General features: G+C 34.2%; 1 protein-coding gene across 1 annotated transcript; it reads left to right on the top strand.

Annotated features, from left to right (window-relative positions):
- The first annotated feature begins 1,475 nt into the window (after positions 1 to 1,475).
- Positions 1,476 to 5,894, top strand: LOC124538049 (ecdysone oxidase-like). The gene is made up of 3 exons (XM_047115059.1): positions 1,476 to 1,839; positions 3,757 to 3,890; positions 4,184 to 5,894. The coding sequence occupies exons 1-3, from the start codon at positions 1,695 to 1,697 to the stop codon at positions 5,747 to 5,749; spliced, it is 1,845 nt and encodes a 614-aa protein (XP_046971015.1). The 5' UTR covers positions 1,476 to 1,694; the 3' UTR covers positions 5,750 to 5,894.
- The last annotated feature ends 17,273 nt before the right edge of the window (positions 5,895 to 23,167 follow it).

The following is a 23,167-nucleotide window of genomic DNA, read 5'->3' as shown; positions in this document are numbered from 1 at the left end:
AAAAACATCTTAATTACACAAACTTTTTTCAATAATTACTTTGATTGCGAACTAAGAGATTGATATGTTATTTTCTGGTTTGTTTTATAACCTAACTTTAATTTATTTAAATTATATTTAATTAAAATTGCACAGTAAATAGTTTTTGCGTAATAATTTATACTCGGTAAATACAATTAATTCATTTTTATTCACTATTAGTTTCAATATAAAATATATAATAAAAATTGACCCCAAATTCGCCGCTTCTAAAATTTGCCGCCTTAGGCTTCGTCCGATTCAAGCTGCTGGTAAATTCGTATATGAAATATGTAAATAAATGTATATGAAGAACATATAAAATGTCGATTAATAAGACAATTGTTTGGTTATCTTTCCACATCTTGGCACTTAGTTCTGCGTCGATTAAAACAATGAATACAATTAGCGACAAAAAGTAATCACAAACTAAGTGGTGAAACTAATTAAAAGTCTAAATAATATTTAGCTGAGATGTTGGGAGTTATGGATCAACATCACCGAAAAAAGTATTTAAAGTAAATGCTATCCGAAATTCCATATGGAACGCTGAACTATATCATGTTTTTGTTAATTTAAATGAAATATATTCATAAAACGATAGACTTTGTGGTAGGGCTTTGTGTAAGCCCGGCTGGGTAGGTACCACCCACTCATCAGTTATTCTACCGCCAAATAACAGTACTCAGTATTGTTGTGTTCCGGTCTGAAGGGTGAGTGAGCCAGTGTAACTACAGGCACAAGGGACATAAAATCTTAGTTCCCAAGGTTGGTGGCACATTGACGATTTAAGGAATAGTTAATATTTTTTACAGCGTCATTGTCTATAGGCGATGGTGACCACTTACCATCAGGTGGCCCATGTGCTCGTCCACCAAACTATACCATAAACAAAGACAAAATACATTTTTTATACTGAGATGTAATATTGCTTATAAACATAAAGATACCATAACATATAATATAATTTAATTAAAAAAATAAATTTAATTAAAATAAAAAAAATCTCTTAATGACTTTTTGTTACTAGGACGTAATTTTTTTACACGCTTAGAATAATAACTAAGTTTGATCACCTTCGCCATTTTATTCCATTTCATTTATAGAATGAACGAGCTGTGCCTCATTGTTTTACTCGCGTTATTGTTTTTATATAAACATGGAATAATTAAAAAAAACCTTAACAATATAAACAGGAAAGACAAATCATGTATTCTACCAAATATACATTATTATTGATATTGTATCAGTAAAACCAAAAATTAAATCAAATTAATTATTAAGAAAATAACAGTATTGTTGTTTATTATACTCATATACTTCTTAATATTATTTAATAAAATATGGTTCAAATATGAAACATGTTTCATTAGAACAAAAATAATTTACTTAAAATTGTCTTTTTTATGTTATAATAAACATGGATTTATTGTATAAACTTAGTAGACGTAAAGGAGCAGACAGACGCGTATCATTCGTAAAGTTTTATAGACATTTAATTTATTCACTTAATTCGGGTCGAATTAAAATTGGTTTTAAATGCAACACATTAATCGCCTTAGTGGGTATAGTGATTCCACACGCGTATTCCAAAGCAGTTGTTTTAATTAAAAAATAATAAAAAAATAAATGTAAGCAGAGAACAAAAAAAAAGTGAAGTGAACTACTGGATAGAAATGATCTTAAATGTATTTGTTAATAATTTCCTCGGTTTCATTCAGTCCGTTAGGGATATCCCATGGTTGCGATGGCTCCTCAGATTACTGGCACTGTCACAAGCGATAGGGCCAGTGGGATGGCCAACATCGTTCCCGTTAAAAGGTAATTTTTACAAGATATCATATTAAAAATAACAGTGAGCTATAATTGTCTCGTGAAAAATAAAGTGCTCTATTTTTTGTTCTTCTTTTAAAAATATATTGGCGCCTAGTTTTTCAAAAGGAGTTATAGTGTTCTTAATATTCTTAATATACTAAATATTTTTTTACATTTTGAACCACAAAATTATTCCCCGTCTACTGGAGCCAACCGTAGTTTTGCGAGTGAAATTATTAAAATTAAGCGTTTATTGTCTGTGGAAATGTAAGTAGTCTAGGTTGGCTTTAAAAAAAGGCAAGATGGAAGGAAAATAAAAAGACAAAATAGTTTGTAACTGATATCAAAGAAAATATAATGAGTAGATGAGTGAAAATTTAAACAAACAATTGAAGTATTTTAAAAGGATTTTCTTCCTATATGTAGGTACATTATTTTAAAGTCGAAATAAATAATAAATTAACAATAAAAGGCATTGCATTAGTGTTATTTAAATTTTATAAACATAAATTTATATTAAATAATATAGACTGTCTGCGTATTTTTTTCTCAAGAACATGACTACGTACGGCGTAAACGTTTAATTCAATACCAACAACTTTTATTTACAAGTACATCAACATAATTATTATTACAAAACTGTTAAGCTGTGTTTAATATTATACGTTATACCTATGCACTAACAATGGAATGCGATTTTCCTCATTATTTTACGTCTCTGTTAGAGAATTAGTTATAACATCTTAGAATCCAGGGTTGGTGGCCCATTGGCGATGTAAGAAAAAGTAAAGTAACAGCCCGTAAATTACATTAAGGAGAGGGTTTGGAACTATTATATAATATATTGAGCTGAGATGGCCCAGTGGAACGCGTGCGTCTTTACCGATGATTTCGAGTTCAAACCCTGGCAAGCACCACTATATATATGTATGTGCTTAATATGTGTTTAGAATGCATCTTATGCTCGGCGGTGACGGAAAACATAGTGAGGAAACCTGCATGTGTCTAATTTCATCGAAATTCTGCTACATGTACATTCCACCAACCCGTTTTAGAACAGCGTGGTGGAATATGTTCCAAACTCTGGTGATGTAATGGTTAATATTTCTTAAAGTACTAATGCCTTTGGGGTGACCTCTTCTCATCGCTTGACCCATTTGCCTGTCTCCCAAAATACATAATAGTATATATATTATACACAACATATTATAAAACAAAGTTCCCTGGCCGCGTCTGTCTGTCTCTATGTTCGCGATAAACTCCAGAACTACGGAATGGATTTTCATGCGGTTTTCATTAACAGACAGTGAGATTCACAAAGAAGGCATAGGTATATTATTTATTAAGGTTTTATGTAAATAAATTAAAAAAGAAAGACAATTGCTAAACATGTTGGTAAAAAACAACAACAAATATATATGAAAGTTAAAATTGTAGGTAATAAAAAGCTTATGTCCACCCGTGCAAAGCTGGGACGGGCTGCTAGTATGTATATATTGACTACCGATGACGCCTATAAAATAAATGAAATTCAGGTCGAGATTTTAACAGATTATGGTTAGCTAAATATAAGTTAAGTATTCAAAACAATACATAAATATTGAATCGATGTCAGTTTGTAGGTCATAATCTTTTCATTAAATTATTCTTACGACTGAAGGTTATTACGAAAATATTAAGTTATTCTTGCGTAAACAAAAATGTATATTATTATATGTTATATAGTACATATATAAACATTATTAGTCCGCATAATTAATTTATGTTTTTATAATTCTTTAAGAGCAGGGCTGGGTCAGGGATGACGTCGCTAAATTCTGGCTAAGTATAGATGTTATCCCAGCTGTGAGAAATTTACAAGCTGCTATAAATAAAAATGTTCTTATGGTGTAAAATGTTATATTAATTATTTTTTTTTCATAGATGGCGACACATTCGACTTCATAGTTGTTGGCGCAGGATCTGGCGGCGCCACTGTCGCTGCTAGGTTAAGTGAAATTTCGCAATGGAAGGTTCTGCTTTTGGAAGCGGGAAGGGATCCCCCAGTTGCTAGTGTGGTAATAAAAAATAATTGCTATAAATTCACGTAATAGAAAAAAATACATACGTTAAAGATGTTTTTCCAAGCAAACCTAAATGGACTAAATATTTGAAGAAATTCCAAACATTTTCCATAAACTGTGCATCATAATATCTGGATTTTAAAGATTTATAGTATTAAAATACTACGAGGATTCACAATTTAATGTCTAGATCTTTATTAAATGTTATTAAAATTTATATATCATACTTTAAAATGACAAAAAAATGTTTATTTATCGATAATATTGAGAAAAAATTCGCTTTGCAGATACCCAGTTTGTTTGCAACACTCGCTCAAACAGAGTATGATTGGGACTATAGGGCCCAACTCGATGAAGGAATTGGACAAAGTCATCCCGACGGGAAAATTTTCATGACGCGAGGAAAAATGTTAGGAGGGTCATCTTCCAATAACTATGAAATTTATGCTAGAGGAGTACCACAAGACTACGATGAATGGAGTGAAGTGGCCCCCGGTTGGGACTGGAATAATGTTCTATATTACTTCAAAAAACTTGAAAATATGACAGATCCAGTAGTACTCAGCAATCCATATAATGCTAAGCTCCATTCAACGTCAGGACCCGTCGCAATATCAAGACCAAAAGCAAACACTGTATTTGAAAAAATAAACGAAAGAGTCCTTAATGCTTATGAGGAAATTGGAATAAAGAGAGTTTTAGAAAATAATGGCCCAGAAATTGTAGGTGCTTCTCGACCACATTTTACCTTTGCTGATGGTAGAAGATCGAGCACAGCTGAAGCATATCTACGACCAGCTCAAGACAGACCAAACTTTTTTATTACGAAATTCGCCAGAGTTATTAAAGTTTTAATAGACCCTTTAACTAACAGAGCATATGGTGTTCGGGTCATGCTTAATTCATGTGAAAAAATAGATGTTTTTGCAAACATGGAAGTAATTTTGTCAGCAGGATCTATTGATACACCAAAAATTTTAATGCTGTCTGGAATAGGGCCTTCAGAAATATTAGAACCGTTACACATAAATGTTATTACTGAACTTCCAGTTGGTAAAAACTTACAAGATCATAGTTTTACTCCGTTAGTTTTCACTGGACAAAGAGGTATTCAGACTGCGATTCAGAATGTATTTGTCGCTTCTGAGCTTGACGCATATCCAACACCAACTCAATGTAGTTTTCTCAAAGTGAATTCATCTCATTATAATCACAGAAGAGATAAACCAAATATTCAAACTTTCAATATTCACGTCGGCGCCACTGCGGCTCCGATCATTTTATATGGATGTCGAACAATCATTAACTACGATGAAGATTTTTGCTTTTCGATGAGCAAAGCGAACGTTTACAATGAGATAGATGTTACTTCCGTCCTTCTTCTACACCCATTATCTAGAGGACAAGTAAAATTGAGAAGCAATAACCCGTTTGATGCTCCCATTATAGAGTTAGGATATTACAGAAATAAGAAAGATATAGATGTAGCAGTTGAAGCCGTCAAATTTATGCTGCGCCTCGCCAAAACATCCTACTACCAAAAAGTCGGTAGTAAAGTAGTGAAACTAAAAGTAAAGGGTTGTGAAGGTCTCGAATATGGAACAGATGCATACTGGAGATGTTATGTGGTGAATAGTGTTAGTTCAATATTACATCCAGTAGGGACGTGCGCGATGGGACCGGGTGGTGTTGTCGATGAAAGATTGAGAGTCTACAATATTGAGGGGTTACGGGTCGTAGATGCTTCGATAATGCCTCTCATTCCCAGTGGCAACACTAATATACCAACTATAATGATCGGCGAAAAGGCGGCTGATATGATTAAAGAGGACTATAGCTTTACTTGGCGGTAGGGTTTTGTGGAAGTTGTTCTGGTTAGTTACTAAGCGCACTAATAATGTATCTATGTACTCGACCTCCGTGGTAGAGTAGTGGGGTCACCGGTTTTCATGGGTACGCCACTCCAAGGCCCCAGGTTCGATTCCCGGCCGAGACGAGTTTTCTATGTTGTTTCGGGTCTGGGTATTTGTGGTTACATCGCTACTTCTGATTTTCTATAACACAAGTGTTTTAGCTACTTACATTGGGATCAGAGTCATGTATATGATGTTTTCCAATATTTTTTTATTGTTGTATTTTAATTTGAAGTGTAAGTGTGTTAGTAACAAGCATAGCTTAGGTCCCAAGTTTAGTTGTATTGTCGACTTACCTTCAAGTGTCCAATTTGCGTACATAATTAAAAAAGAGGTATTATTACCGCGCTTGCACGCAATCAAAGGCTGAATATCTGGAGTAAATATATGCACGAATAGAATATTGCGTGTGTACAACAAATATATGCATAAGTACACCTTCATAATGACAATATGCGACACCATTTTGTTTTTGTTTTCGATGTCCTCATTAATTAGCAGTCCAAAAATTAATTTTCATTCTATAATATAATTTATAAGCAAGTAGGAATAAGGTTTAAAAAAATGTTAAAAATTATTTCAATACTAAAAGTATTATTACTTTCATGATTCATAGATTATGTTATCTTCAAGTATTGACAATAGTATAACTAATTGTATGTACAAAATATATTTTCTGAGCGATATAGTATACGTATCTATAGAAAATATTCTGTAACTAGTCATAATTATATATAACACCAATATGATCATATATAATCTAAAACTGAAACGAGTCTCCCAAGATCTTACACTCTTGTTTAGATGATAATTTTAAGGTTTCGTAGAAACATAGCAGCAAAGGGAGGGTATGTATTTTCATAAAACCTTTTTTCTTAAAATCTCTTTAAAAATTGTATAACCAACCTCCTTAGATACTTGAATTTGATTTAAGTGCCACGCAACATTTTAAATATAGAACATGATATGTGCTATATAATATAGTAGTTGTTTATTTGGCTTTGCTCGCGTTTTCGGTATTGATAGGCAGGTAAGCCTACCTACAACTGGCAGATTTTCTTAGTCGCTGCAAAGTATAGATAGATAAATAGACAGACATTTCGCATTTATAGTATTAGTATAGAGATGTCATATATTTTTCTGTTATTTATTATTATCGTACAATTTGCTTTCAATAGTTTTAAATTTAATTTAAGTTCCGTGTTTTGTAAGTCTTATTTTATATTTAGAGTCATATCGAATAGCTAATAACACCATAAGATGTTTTTAAACGTAGCGATAGCTGTACTAAGAACGAGCGAGCTTTTGAGAATCTAAGTTTAACGTGTATTATGTATTGTGTAGAATATATTATCCGAGTGCTATACAAACTATATTTATATATAATTATTGTGATAACGTAAATGTAATGTAAACTTAATTACTGCAAGAATATTATACATAATCTAATAAGCAATACGAATTTTATTTGATTGTTCGATAAAAAAAATATTGTGTTTATATGCACTTTGTTATAATCTAGAGGTCACATCGTTATATGCAATTTTTATCATTTAATATATCAATAGAACATACACAAGCCGCCTCAGTATTACGTCAGGTTTTTTAACAAAAGATCTATCTAATTTTACGTATGTACACAGTGATATACTTTATGATTAGAGGGCGTTACTTTATTATTTACTTGGTGGTAGGGCTTTGTGCAAGCCCGTCTAGGTAGGTACCACCCACTCATCAGTTATTCTAACGCCAAACAACAGTACTCAGTATTGTTGTGTTCCGCTTTGAAGGGTGAATGAGCCAGTGTTACTACAGGCACAGGGGACATAGCATCTTAGTTCCCAAGGTTGGTGGCACATTGACGATGTAAGGAATAGTTAATATTTCTTACAGCGTCATTGTCTATGGGTGATGGTGACTACTTACCATCAAGTGGCCCATACGCTCGTCCGCCAACCTATACCATAAAATAAATTAGGCATCGTCAAAACGGCATTCAAACAGTTTGATGGAAACTTTCTTGGTATGTTTATAATTAGGAAAGGTTTTTGCCCAGGAGTGGGATTTTAACAATCTATACCCTCATAAATGTATAAGGGTCAAAATTTCCATAACAAAGAAAATATGATAATGTATCTTTCCTACTGAGTGTTTCTTAATGTCTGAATATAATAATCCTTATTGATGCTGCCGTGAAGTACATTGTTTATATAAATACTCAAAGAAATGTTTGTCAGCCTACTATTCAGGGCAATATGTACTGACAAATGCTTGTAATCAAATTAACGTATTAAGTGAAAGGTAACATGTAACATAATTAACTAATTTGTAATTTAAAAACAGAATAATTTAATTTATAGTCGATTTAGAGCAAAATAATTACAGAAACAATTTAAACAAGGCTAATAGTAATGGAGCGATAACGAAAAAACCGGTAATTTAAAACGTCATCAGCTTCGATGTGTCGGTAATGAAAACAATGGAAACATTAGTAAGCGAATAAAACTCACATAACACTCGATACAAGATGTAATCAAGGAAATAAAGAGGCGATAAAAGTGTCCCTACTAATTATTAAAACAATTACCAATTACAGCACGAGAGTACTTGACTTCTTTCCATTAGAATTAGAAAGAGACTATGTAAGTATAGTACGACACAAAATAGATGTAGCATCGGAAAATGCAATGGAATGAAAATAAAACCGATTACTGCTGATTAACACAACCAATAGAAATAGCTCCCTATCGCGTCATTCGACGCTATTCGTCGCTATAGATTCTCGTGTCAGAGAAAGCAAGTGCATGTAAATCGACGTGTCAAATTGACGAATATATTAGGTCATTTTAAATTATATACATTGCAACCATTATTTAATTACCAGAGTAAAGGTATCTCGAATGTATCTGAACTAAATGACGACCTCCGTGGTCGAGTAATGAGTACACCGGTTTTCATGGGTATGTCACTCCGAGGTCCCGGGTTTGATTCCCAGCCGAGTCGATGTAGAAAATTCTATCTGGGTGTTTGTGGTACCGTCGCTGCTTCTGATTTTCCATAACACAAGTGCTTTAGCTACTTATATTAGGATCAGAGTAATGTATGTGATGTCGCCTAATACTTATTTATTAGTATTTATAAATTCATCAAATATTTCGAGGGCTATTTCTAATGGTAGTAAAATCCGAGGTACAGGATCGATCTAATGACGCTTTTGGATTTTTCCGTCTCGCTATCACTAGAAACCGGAACTTTAGGTCCAGATAGTGTGGCAGGCAAATTTATTCGTCATGCACCTAATTTATCATATGTCATGTGATTCAACATCGTGAGGAAACCTGCAATTGTCTAATTTTATCGAAATTCTGTGTGAGCATGTACATGTGTAAGCATTCCTCCAACCGGCGTTGGAACAGCGTGGTGGAATATGTTCCAAGCCTTCTCCGTAATGGAAGAGGAGGCCTTTTCAAAGCAGTGGGAAAATTACAGGCACAGGCACATGCAGATTTCCTCACGATGTTTTCCTTCACCGCCGACTAAAAGATGAATTATAAACACAAATTAAGCATATACAATTATACATATATTGGTGCTTGCCTGAGTTTGAACCCGCAATCATCGGTTAAGATGCACGCGTTCTAACCACTGGGCTATCTTAGCTCCATAACAGGAAAAAAACCATATAAACAACATTTGATCGCAAATTGATGCCATATCGAGGTCGAGACCTTGGTTAATCTACATTCACTACGAATGTGCGAAAAAATGGCATTGCGAACATCCACGAAACTGTTTTGGGAATTTTTGAATCAAAATTAAAAAAGAAATATGTTAAGTGCAATAGCGTTGTATATATAAATAAAGATATTTATCACAGATTCTTAGTAGTACATAATGTGACGGAGTTATTAGAAAATCGCATGAAATGCCTATTTAGGCAATATTATGCCATTTTCATTGGAATTTATATAAGGTAAACTACATAAGGAGGAAATAATTTTCACCACCACAAATGTTATGTCAAAAATATTTCTATATATGTATTTATATACATAGTTTATTAGAAAGATATCGTACATTAATATTGTACGTCCAATATTAGGCGTATGATGATTGATGGTTCTCCGAGCAATGTCCTCCCTCCAGACGTCGACAGCATCCTAATTCCTAAGCCCTGATCCACAGGATATGTATACTCTCAGCCCTTCAGTGGGCTCTCAACATCAACCAGAGTCTTTCACAACTCGACCACTAGTCCGTTGACGATGTAGAGGCGACTTTGGCCAACAGCGACTGTAAATTCGAAAAAAAAAAATGTGTATTTAATGGCGTTATATTGGCATTAATAAATTTACGATTATTATACTTATATACATATCTGTCAATAAAAGAAGTTTTCAAGGTCATATATCCCAATCCAGTATAATCAATCCATATATAAATAAATATATATGAGACAACATCACATACATTACTCTGATCCCAATGTAAGTAGCTGACGCACTTGTGTCATGGAAATCAGAAGTAACGACGGTACCACAAACACCCAGACCCAAGACAACATAGAAAACTAATGGTAATCTACATCGACTCGGCCGGGAATCGAAACCGGGACCTCAGAGTGGCGTACCCATGAAAACCGGTGTACATACCACTCGACCATGGAGGTCGTCAAAATGTTTAATTTCACAATTTGACCTTGACCAATTATCATGGATGGATAATCCTTTAGAATTATATCGTTAACAAGGTTACTATTTAAATTTTAATAAAATATTATAATTTGTTGTAATAAACGATCGTAGCCTTGGTTTTCATCCTTAAGATGTGTCTTAGTCCGACTAAGATTATTTATGACGCATGTTGCTTGTATTCATGTCAGGGTTCAATAAAAAATATTCAACATTTGTTTTAGAAGCATAACGATTAAAACATAATTTATAATATTATTTACAGACTTATTTTTCATCAATTTGTGCCTTTTTTATACCAAAACAAATTTGACTTATTCAATTACACATATTTTGGTCCAGCTACCTACTTTTACTTACTTTTGCTTTACATTAAAATTACAAGACAAATCATGAGCCTTGAGCCATTAGAGGATGATGAAGTGCTTCATTAATTTAGGTGTATATTTCTTTCCAGGAACAGATTTCAAGGTTTGCAGTCATGGAGGAAACAAATGCATGAATAACATTTTTTTTACTTTTTTTTATGGTATAGGTTGGCGGACGAGCAGATGGGCCACCTGATGGAAAGTGGTCACCATCACCCATAGACATTGACGCTGTAAGAAATATTAACTATTCCTTACATCGTCTATGTGCCACCAACCTTGGGAACTAAGATGTTATATCCCTTGTGCCTGTATATGAACTAAAATAAAATAAAATCCAGTCATGTGTCTTGTTTCATCTTTAAAAAGCAAATAACAACTAATTTTTCAGACCCCTTTCTCGAGCATTACCCTGAGTTAATCGGTAATCATTATATTCCTGCTCTGATTTATATTTTATTATTTAAAATTTAACTAAAAGTGGTGCATGATCGTGTAAAATCGAGACTAAATCTATTCGAATGATAATACTTTACATAAATACTGTGACATGACTATATCTCTTATTTTTTATTCGGGGCGATTTAAAAATAATTATACGTTTTCTTGTATAGTATACTTGCTAAATAGTAGCGGGCTGGGTAATGACGCGTCGATTAAATGCTACTTGGGTTAATGTTCCGAACAGTTAAACGCCGTCTGACACAAAAATGATATTTACCAAGGAGTTTTATACGTTAAGAGCCTATTTATTAATATTGCTTTTAACATATAAATAAATGCGTCATAATTATTAAGAGTTCCCTAAAAGATTTCGTTAGTTTATAAATTTGAAGAACGTTCAGAAACACTAGTTGTGAAAGACTGGACCAGTCACTTTCCATCTGGTGATTCACCTGCTCGTTTCCACCTACAATTAACCGACCGATTGGTTGAGCACGTCCAAACTGCTACAGATTCCGTGCTGCAGCAGACTCCATCCGCAGAGATAATGACTCTGGGCGATTGCAATGCCCATCATACAGATGGCTGAGTCAACTGGTCACCTCGCCAATGGGAATACCTGACGTGGAGGATCATACACCTTCCCTGTTGGACCTTCTGCTGACTTCGCATCCGGATGGCTATCAGATTATCGTCGATCCCCTCTAGGCTTGTCGGACCACTGTCTCGTCCGGAGTACAGTGCCGGTTACACGGTACTCCTCGTTCCTCGTTTCGCGCGCTGCCGTCGCGTGTGGAACTACAAGCCAGCCGATTGGGATGGGATGCAGTCCATCTTTGCATTTTACCTATGGGGGCGGGTTTGTTTCTCTATGGATGATCCGAGCGTTGTTGCTGAATCTGTCGCCGATGTGGTGCTTCAGGTTATGGAACTTTTCATTCCATATTCTGCGGTACCCGATGGCATCCCTCCAATCGTTCTATAGACATGTGCTCCCGAGTTGGCACCGGTCTTAACGCGTTTTTTCTGGCAATCCTACGCATTAGGCGTTGTCCCAAACTCCTGGAAGACGGCTTTGGTGCATCCGATCCCTAAAAAGGGCAACCGATCAGATCCGTCCAGTTATAGGCCTATATCCATCACCTCCTTGTTCTCCAAGATAATAGAGTCCATTATTAACGCCAGTTCCTGCGATATCTAGAGGAGAACCAGTTTCCGTCGGGGTTGGTTGGCTGGTGATCTTCTAGTTTACCTTACTCATAGATGGGCTGAAGCAGTCGAGAGCAAGGGTGAGGCATTAGCAGCCATTATGGAAATAGCGAAGGCCTTCGATCGCGTGTAATACAAAGCGCTTCTTTCGAAGCTTCCTTTCTGTGGGCTTCCCGAAAATAATGCAATTAGATTACCAGCTTTTTGGTAGATCGGAGCATCAAGGTCGTTGTCGACGGTGCATGCTGTGACTTAAAATTCGTCAATGCTGGTGTCCCATAAGGCTGCGTTCTATCACCCACTCTGTTTCTTCTGTATAGCAATGATTTGTTGCAAATCGAGAACATTCACTGCTGTGCAGACGACAGTACCTTTGACACCCACACTCCCCAGTACCAGCTACTTCTATTTGATCGTATCCTTTCCGATCTCCTTGATCCTTTGGCATTGCGTACAGATGTTGTATCACTCTGCATCTTCTACCGAATTTTTCACGGGGAATGTTCCGAGGAATTGTTCGCATTAAACCCGGCTGCTGAATTTCACCTTCAGACATCTCGTAAAAATTCAAAGTTTCAGCCGCACCACCTTGATGTCCAAAAATCCTTTTCTACCTCGCACGACCACTTTGTGGAACCAGTTTTCGCCGGCGATTTTTCCGAACTGATACGACTTGGGAACCTTCAAGAAGCGAAACAAAGAGCGAACTCCTTCTTCAAAGGCCGGCAATGCACCTGCTAGCCCCCTGGTGCTGCAGATGTCCATGGGCGGTGGTAGTCACTTTCCATCAGGTGAGCGTTTACAACCTATCACATAAAAAAATGTAGTAATGCATGGCATTTAATTATATATTTATACGTTTCAGTTGTGGAAAGAGGTTCGTCGTTTAAATATTTATTGTTTCTCTAATCATCACATTAATAAATTATCGTTACATCTAATATCCATTTTGATAATTAGTCTAAAAGTAAAAACAAAGGCATTTTGTGTTATACGTTATTTTCGAAACGAGCCCATGTTTTCCCATTACACGAGGCCGGAATTTTTAAAAGCTACACGGCTTATCCACAATCTCATTTGCGTGAGCCGTCGGGTTCCCAGAAATTATTCAATTTAATGCACAATCCGCTATTTTTCGCCCATTATCGCCTTGCCGACTTTAACATAATCCCAGTAATAAATATTCCGAAAATTGATTTGGGATCCACTAAGGACGGTGATATTTTTCTGTGGAATTATGTTTTAGGTTCGAATAGATAAATATTTTAAGGACTATTTAATGTGACCCAAATAACTAAACTATCCTACTAAAGTTAGCGGATTGTTCGTATATTGTGTTAGGTTACGTCCTAAAAACACACTTAAGAATTACATATGATTATGATTAAGAAAGATTTATCTGTAGTAAGATATTTAATACAGCTCATCTCAGCATCAATCTCAATGCACATCAATCAGCATTACTCCTCCTATTTACTTTTCCTATAACAACGGAAACAAGAAAATTTAAATGAAACATGATATTTCTTTATACGGAGACTTATTGATGTACTTTATTCATCTATACGCTACGCTATAATATTACAGTAATAAATATCAGAATAAAATAACTATTTACAAAAACAATTTAAACTAATTAATCGAGATGAATTATAAATCGCGTAGAAAAAAAAGGACGAAGTACAGTTTGCAAAACAAATATATACTAGTCGGTATTTATTTTGCAAACTGTACTTTTTACGTTTCATTTGTCAGGCCTAGTTTATGGACTTTCATATTCTAATTTGTAGTCAAAGAATAGTGTTAGTGACTGAAGAAATCCAAAGGTATTTGTAAATATCAGCTAGTGGGTTAATAAGGAAAAATATTAAGGAAATATGAAAACTGATTGCAGTTTTTATCAATTGTAAATAATCTACTAAGTGATAACATCAGAATGCATTTTTGAGTGCATTTCCTTGCCCTTCAAAAGGTATATAAAATTATCTGATAATACCAAGTAATCAATTATAAGATAATAAAGTACTTTATTGCAATGCAATTTCTATTTTTGCAAATATTATCTATGCAGTTCTTAAAACTGTTACGAACTGTGATAGGCGAAGGTCATATGTTATGAAAATAAGGTCGTTAAAGGCAGTTTAAGGTCGTCAATAAAAACGAGGACCGTAGGACGTGGGCAACATAAAATATTTTAAGAAAATTTTATTCATAGCTACTGTTTCTTACAACAACAACAACAGCCTGTAAATTTCCTACTGCTGGGCTAAGGCCTCCTCTCTCTTTGAGAAGGTTTGGAACATATTCCACCACGCTGTTTCAATGCTGGTTTTGGTGGAATATACATATAGCAGAATTGATATGAAATTAGACATATGCATGTTTTTCTTTACCGCCGAGTACGACATGAATTGTAAACACAAATTAAGCACATGAATATTCAGTGGTGCTTGTCTGGGTTGGAATCCGCAACCATTGGTCAAGACGCACGCGTTCTAACTACTAGGCCATCTCGGATCTATGTTTCATATAGAGCGATGTAGAAGATTGGATATGACTATTAACATTTGAATATTAATAACGGTAGCAGAAGGCCTTCCCCATTGCCTCATTTTTATAAGCAGGTTTAATGCAATAACTAAGTTGGCGGGTAGTACAACTTTGTTGCAACGTTTCTAATAATATTTGAAACAGTTGTGTCATTGTAAATTTTATTAGACGTGTCGCATAATGTTACCATACGAATTTTCTAGGATATTCTGTTGTGGGAATTTTTCACTTTTGCATATTTTTGAATTTTTCCCTTACACGAAACGCAATAAAGCGTGGCCGGTGGCTGGTGAGCATTCTCAGATGCACGCGGCGCTGCGCGGAATACGTAATACTTCTTAAGTAATGTTCATCTCTATGTAGCGAGACTGGCGAGTTTTGGTCCTCGAAGAACAATTACAATTGTTTCCAGGATATCCTGAACAAAAAACTATTAACGTTACTTTTGCTTGAATCTCAGAAGACTTCGACGAAAATTCTTTGAAGGTTGCTGTTATAAAAAAGGAATGGTAATTTCAAAGTGAAGGATAAGTATAATAAAGAGGTTATATTAGTGAATTATTATAAATTTATATATTTTTTTTGAAGATTGCATTTGATCATTTAGCGTTGAGTGGGTGAGCATACAGTCCATATATATTTTACTTGGTGGTAGGGCTTTGTGCTAGCCCGTCTGGGTAGGTACCATCCACTTATCAGTTATTCTATCGCCAAATAACAGTACTCAGTATTGCTGTGTTCCGGTTTGAAGGGTGAGTGAGCCAGTGTAACTACAGGCACAAGGGACATAACATCTTAGTTCCCAAGGTTGGTGGCGCATTGACGATCTCCCAGTCCGTCTAAAATTGTCTCAAATCCGAGTAATACCACTTCAACATCGACATCGAGAAGTCTTGAGGTTAGGAATCGTAGAATTAAAGCATAATCACGGATAACCTCAGATAATTCCGATTGCTTGATATTCTTTGTTAAGCTACTTCAATTCTAAGCTTAGTTTTCATTTTAAGTAAGTAAATAATTATATGTGAAGTATTTTCGTAATAGTTTTACTAAATGTGATAGAAAAAGACGGTACCAATAAGGTTTTTACCAATGTTAAACCTTAGCCCTACATCATGACGGTAAATGGAATTGCAAATAGGTTTATGTATAGAAGTACTTACTCATTATTTTATAATGAGTCTAGATAAGTTGTTACAAGTACTCTTGAATCGTCATTTAGCAACCACATTAAGTGAACTTACCATCGGTTTTTCGTATTTATTTGCTTATTCGAAGTGATCACGTTAGCCTCTTTAATCAATGGTTAAAATGTAAGGAAAGCTAGTAATAATGTTGTAAGTTTCTGATAAACATTAATGTAATAAGATATTTGAAATAAAATATATTTTATTGCTGTTATAAAACCAAAACAGTCATCAGAAAATCATTCGTTCCTTTCTGTACTGTTTAAATCATCTTAATCTATATTACATGATTTAAAGTAATTTAAATTATAATGTTTGTATGTATAGATGATAAAAATATATTTGTGATTTTGTAAGTGTTTGAAAGAAAAAAAAAATGACCACGCGCCATTTCTCTTGAGACGAAGAAGTTTTACGTGCTTCAATAGTCAAGTGTAGCATATAAGTGAGTTGCGAGTGAATGCAATTCGTTTCCTTGCGAAGCAAATCGAATATTTATCAATACGTTAGGGACTGGCTAACACTTGTCGTAGATCAACGTTGCTGCAGAATTCGTTTACATATAAACGGAATGTTATGCAAGTTTGAATATGAAACAAGGTCACAAATACTAAAGGACGTGGTGATAGGGCCTCGTCTGGGTAGTTACCATCCACTCATCAGATATTTTACCGCCAAACAACAGTACTTGATATTGTTGTGTTTCGATTTGAAGGTTGAATGAGCCAGTGTATCTACAGGTCTTCGTAACATTTTAGTTCACAAGGTTGCTGGTGCATTGGCGATGTAAGGAATGGTTAACGTTTCTTTGTCTATGGGCGTTGGTGACCACTTACCATCAGGTGGCCCATACGCTCGTCCGCCAAGCAATAGCATAAAAAAGGCGAATTGTCAACCATATTGATAACTGTATCGCTGTATATAGGTTGTATATAAATATATTATAATCGACCATTCAGTGACCAAGTTTTAGTTATTATCAACAAAATATTATCAAATACATTAAGGATTTAATTTAAAGTCACAACATTTGTAACCACCGTGACAAACCAAGGTGGATGCCCCTTGCTTTTACAACGTCTGAATGGTGACGTCACTTCCTTGGTCATGCCTGTGATATACATGTCACAAGTGGCATCTATTGCTTTATCGGACACTCAAAATTACACTATCGTCTTAAAGACGATTTAGTGAAAAAGATTGACGGGCTGGATTAGCCCTGGTCAAAGTTCGCCCTCACTGGAAAATAAATGCTTTATAAAAAAAGAATAAATGATAACGTCTTATCCATTTAATTACGAAACAAAAGTATTACTTTGAGGCGGCATAATATGTGATGACTATATGGTACATATCAAGGGTATGCACAAAACTTTACCAGCTAGAAAATTTCAACAAGATGCTTAGAATCCAAAACTAATATAAATAATACTGAAAAGTGGAGCATAATAAACACGAAAACCTACTGACCTAAAAATAAAAGATTCGGCCGAGTATCGCTAAAGTGCTCCTCAGAATTGTTCCATTATCTTCCGTTTTGTTACTTTGTCATGGATCCTATGCTCAGAACCTTACCAAAATTTAACCAAACTACCCTACTATGTCCTTTGTAATAAAAAAAAGAATCATCAAAATTGGTTGGCGCAATTTTGAGTTATTCACCTATTTATTGCGCACATACATAATGCAAATTTAAGACTTATGTCGTTTTCATACGGATACCATCATCGGAAAAAAATAAAAAAAAATGGGACCCCACGGGAAGCAAGAAAAAGTTATGAGGTAACAAACATAAAAAAAAAATAAAAAAAATAAAAAATACAGACGAATTGATAACCTCCTCCTTTTTGAAGTCGGTTGAAAATAAAACCGATTACTGCCGATTTATAGGACCAATAGAAATAGCTCACTATCGCGCCATTCGTCGCTATAAATTCTCGCGACAGAGAAAGCAAGTGCATGTAAATCGACATGTCAAATTGATGATGCTACATCTAAATTGTGTCGTACTATACTGTGATGGCATGGCAATCCGACCCAATTTGAGAGTTCAATCATCAAATGATAAATATAGAAACGATTTATTTGTTTATCATTGTATTAACATCAACAACCTCGTGTCCGAAGATTAATAATTTAGAGAATAAACTCAGTCACTCAAACACACTCAGTCAGACAGTCAGATTGATATGTAAAAGTCGCATCTACAACTCTACGTAATAAATACTCTAATTAATGTTTTGCCTTACCTGTTATTTTTTATAGACTATTTTGTGTTTGTAATTTTTTTATGGCTTTTAAATAAATATGAAAGTGTTTTCTTACAGCTTCTTCCAGTAAGAATGTTGCCAGTCGACTTTAATTCTTTAAAAGTGTGTTTAATGTTTAAATTGAACAGATAAAATATTATAGGAAAATATTATAGACGATATTTTTCTTAGTTACCACGGATACATTTTTATAAGGATGGTTGTGTAAATATTTTATGTAAGTCTTGCTGCAGCGTTCTGCTATTTATTTGAATATTTATTTTCGGTCTGCGTTAAATCTTTCGGCTTTTTCGTGCATTTTTAGAAACGTCTTATGTCAATACAACATAATATTATCATTTGCTTATTATATATGTTGAAACTAGCGAAATGTACATAGTTTCTTTTGTGTAGGTCTCAGCTAGGTGTATCTAGGTGATTTAGTTATTAGGGCACAAACATTTCGAATAAATATGAAAATATGGTACCAAAATGTTAAATCAAAATTAAAACATTTGCTTATGGCAGAGTAATCAGATACTATATACTAATATTGAAAAGAAGAAAAAAAATGTTTGTTTATATTATAAAATCCCCGGAACTAATAATCCCATCCTAAAATGTTTTCACTTCTAGATAGAGCTGCATTATTCCTGAGAGCATAGGGTATAATTTACGTTTATTTTTTTATATATTTGTTATTTAATATCAGGTTGTTTCACAATTGTGAAGCCGTGGCGGTTGCTAGTGTAATATAAATTAATATTTAATAATAAAACAACACTGCATAATGACTTAGTATTCGAAAAGTCATCTTAATTTTAATTTGCCTATCTTTATTTTGAGGAGAACGCTTAGAACGAATTCCACCATATACTCCAATGCAAGTTGGATGCACAGGCGTATAATAAATACAATTATATTATGTTACGAGAGTAACCTTAGCCTTCAATACGGTTTTATGACATTTGATTTTATATCATAATTTATATCACATTATTATTGTATGTTATTAATATAGCAGGAGCTATTGAATTTACTTTATTATATTTAATTACAATTATTATTGTAATTAATTGATCAACAATTTGTAAAACTGTAATTAATATTATTTTATATGGCATACCATTTAATACTGGTATGTAATACTATTCCTTATTTTAAATATTATTGAGCTGTCATTATAAAACAATTGGACTATAGCGTGGGGCATTCTAACAAAAGATGGAGATATGGAAGCATCATTGTAAAACGATAATATTATTTTGGCCATCCCGAACTACTGGAATTACAATTATTAACAAAAGATGAATGTGGTCTAAATTGCTTTGTATATATTTTTTGTATTTGACGTCGATAATCAATTAAAACTAACCGACATATTTCGTATGCTTCAACGATTTGATTAAACAATCGTTCGAATTGACTGATGCTAATATTGTTAACCTACTTTGGAGTTAATAGCGTGTTTACAAGTTTAAGCCGTAATTAACGAGGCAGTCAAGATCGTGAGACTGTCTCTATATGCGGGATTACTTGACGCATGGATGTTGTAATCCCAGTTTTAGGAAACCTTTTGGTATGTTTATTTCTGTAGATATATTTTAAATTGATCATTAGGTACATGCGAAATAAAGATGATTACTGTTAAGTCCATAAATATGTATAAATAGGTGTTAAAATAGTTACTTTATAAATCTCGACCGCCTGGAATGGTGGCAAGAATGCTAGCAGCTTTACTCGGTATTTTTTTGTATGCCATCGTTGGCAATCGAGCAAGAGGCTCTGTGGAGGACCTGATGGAAAATGAGTACCATCGCCCATGGACATCTGCAACACCAGGGGGCTTGCAGGTGCGTTGCCGGCCTTCAAGGATGGAGTACGCTCTTTTTTTCTCCCATTTCCCATTCAAATTGCAATTCCGATTCTAATTTCTGATCCGATTTTTAAAAAACGAACCAGTCCTGCTGTCACTAGTGTCAACGTATAGCACGTTGACACTAGTGACAGCAGGACTGTGAAAGTAGTGTGTGAAAGTAGTGTAGTGAAGTGAAAGTAATTATTATCATACCCTGCATACGAAATTCTTTATCCACAGACAAACATACATATACACCGTGCCATAATTTTTGTGTAATTATGTAACACGCATAATTAAATTTTTGAAAGTATACGTCTGCTTATCAAATATTTTTCTATACTTTTCGTAACATATTTTTAGGTTTTGTTCATATACGAAATTACAAATAAAGTTTAAATAAAGAATAACAGCATTAAAGTGAGTAGGTTCGTGTTAGAATAAGTCCTCGTAGAAGAGTGAGCGTCGTCGTTTTTCAATCACACGCTAAGTGTATTGTTTCGCAAAACCATTTGTCTGGCCTTACGTCCAATTTGAAGAAACGGGAGATTTTCTACACGTGCCCTTTTATAGTGAAATTGTAGACAAAATCAATAGAGAGAACTCTACGTTTCAAGCGCGTCGGTGAACTAGAGTAATAGCTTGTGAATGTGTGAATTGGTATAGAATATGTTGCAAAGGAAACTTATTATTATTTGGTTGGTACACATGTAAGGCAGACTGATACTTGAGCAAAAATATCAAACAATAGTGAAAACAACTACGACAAACAACAACAACAACATCCTGTAAACTTCCCACTGCTGGTCTAAGGCCGCCTCTCTCTGTGAGGAGAAGGTTTGGAACATATTCCACCACGCTGTTCCAATGCGGGTTGGTTGAATAAACATGTAGCAGAATTGTTATGAAATTAGACACATGCAGGTTTTCCTTCACCAACGAGGACAAGATGAATTAAAAACACAAATTAAGCACATTAATATTTAGTGGTGCTTGTCTGGGATTGAACCCGCATTCATCGGTTAAGATGCACGCTTACCCCTGGGCCATCTCAGCTCATAACATGATAACAACTAATTAATGTTAATTAATTAGGTACTTATTATACGTCATAATAAAATGTTGATGAAATAAATACCTACATCAATTTATCGTAACGCATTAAACGATTTTATATTCGAATAAATAAGAGATGCAGTGCTTGCATCCTGTAGGGAAAAGGAGCATGCAAAATCGCCAGGGAACTTATTTTTTTATAATAATTAATTAATTTAAGAATTGTAAAGGGATTGGTGAACACAAGTCACAAAAAGTTAGTATATTATTTTTATCAACATTTTAATGTCAACGTATAATAAGTACTTTCGTTATGATAAGGATATTTTTTACATAAGTATCAATCTTCTTTATGTGAATATATATGTTTATAAATGGTTTGATCATTGTCAATTATTTTTTATGTGTTATTTTGAGTGTATCTATGATATCATCCCATGTATGATCCCATAAAATGTTTAACTTTATTTTGTAATAATTGCAATAAAACATATTAATTAATAAAATAACTCACAGTTCATAATTAATTAATTTGATTGCGTGGAATTCATTGAAAACAACTGTTATATAATTGAAGCATTGAAATGCACAATCAAATTATTGCTATTTTTTATGAACACTTTATTTCATTTTTATTTATTTATAGGTATAGAAATGGGGCATCTGATAGTAACTGGGTACCAATGCCTATAACTAGATATACAAAAAATATTCCTTACGTCGACAAAGGGTCACTAGCCTAGGGGACTAAGATGTTATGTCCCTTGAGTTTGTAGTTATGCTATCTCACTCACCCTTTAAACTGGAACACATAAATACTAGGTATTAGTTGCTGCCCTCGTATTTGCTCGCATTTTCTGAATTACAATTTACAAGCCTGTTAAATAAATTTCAGCAATTTTGGTTTAGTGTTTCTGTCGTGAATCATTTAGCAGAACAGACGAAAAGAGTAAAATTCGCATTTATAATATTAGTATACACTCCTGTTTTTTAGTATATTATCCCTGATACTTATCCATTTGTAAGCAGAAATGAAAACTTAATGAATGCATATGACTTGATAAAAATATATACAGAAATAAATATTTTTTTCTCTATATCGAAGTGTCAAAATGTTTCACATCTTTTCTACATATGGAATAATCTCTATACACATACCACAGTCAGACGCAGACCGGGTCATCTATAGCAGTCCATAGCAATATATCCTGGTGGAGCCATCGTCGGAATGGGGCCCGACTAGCGTTATTTATGCACGCGCCCTTACGATATCCTGCCCCTTGAAACTGATTGAATTTGCTGGTTTGGATACGTTCACAGGATGAGCGATGAGCGATATATTTAGACATATGAAATTAATACACAGCAACGAAATCAATAACCATTCGTCGAAATTTAAGGTATTATTATTTGTGTTAGCGAATTTTTTTGATACGAGATGTTTCTTGTTTATTTTTCCGCTTCTCTCAACACAATGGTCTCACCTATCCCGTGTGTTATTCTGTAGTCTTGTATTATTAACCTGAAGTAGAGAGCTGCGTCTTTCCTACCTCGTTACGACATTCCCTCACTCTGAGATAAGTTTCAATTACATTAAGGCTCCTATACCGATGGTGTTGTGTGAAAAATACGTAGGTATGTATTTATTTTGTGATTTGTATAACATATAATTCGTTCGAGAAAATAAATGCATATCATTCTCCATTTTGAAGAATATAAATGTTGTATGGTACCCAATGTTTGTTC

This window comes from Vanessa cardui, chromosome 19 (genome assembly GCF_905220365.1).
Source record: "Vanessa cardui chromosome 19, ilVanCard2.1, whole genome shotgun sequence".
Lineage (NCBI taxonomy): Eukaryota > Metazoa > Arthropoda > Insecta > Lepidoptera > Nymphalidae > Vanessa > Vanessa cardui.
This window is presented reverse-complemented; position numbering and strand designations above follow the sequence as displayed.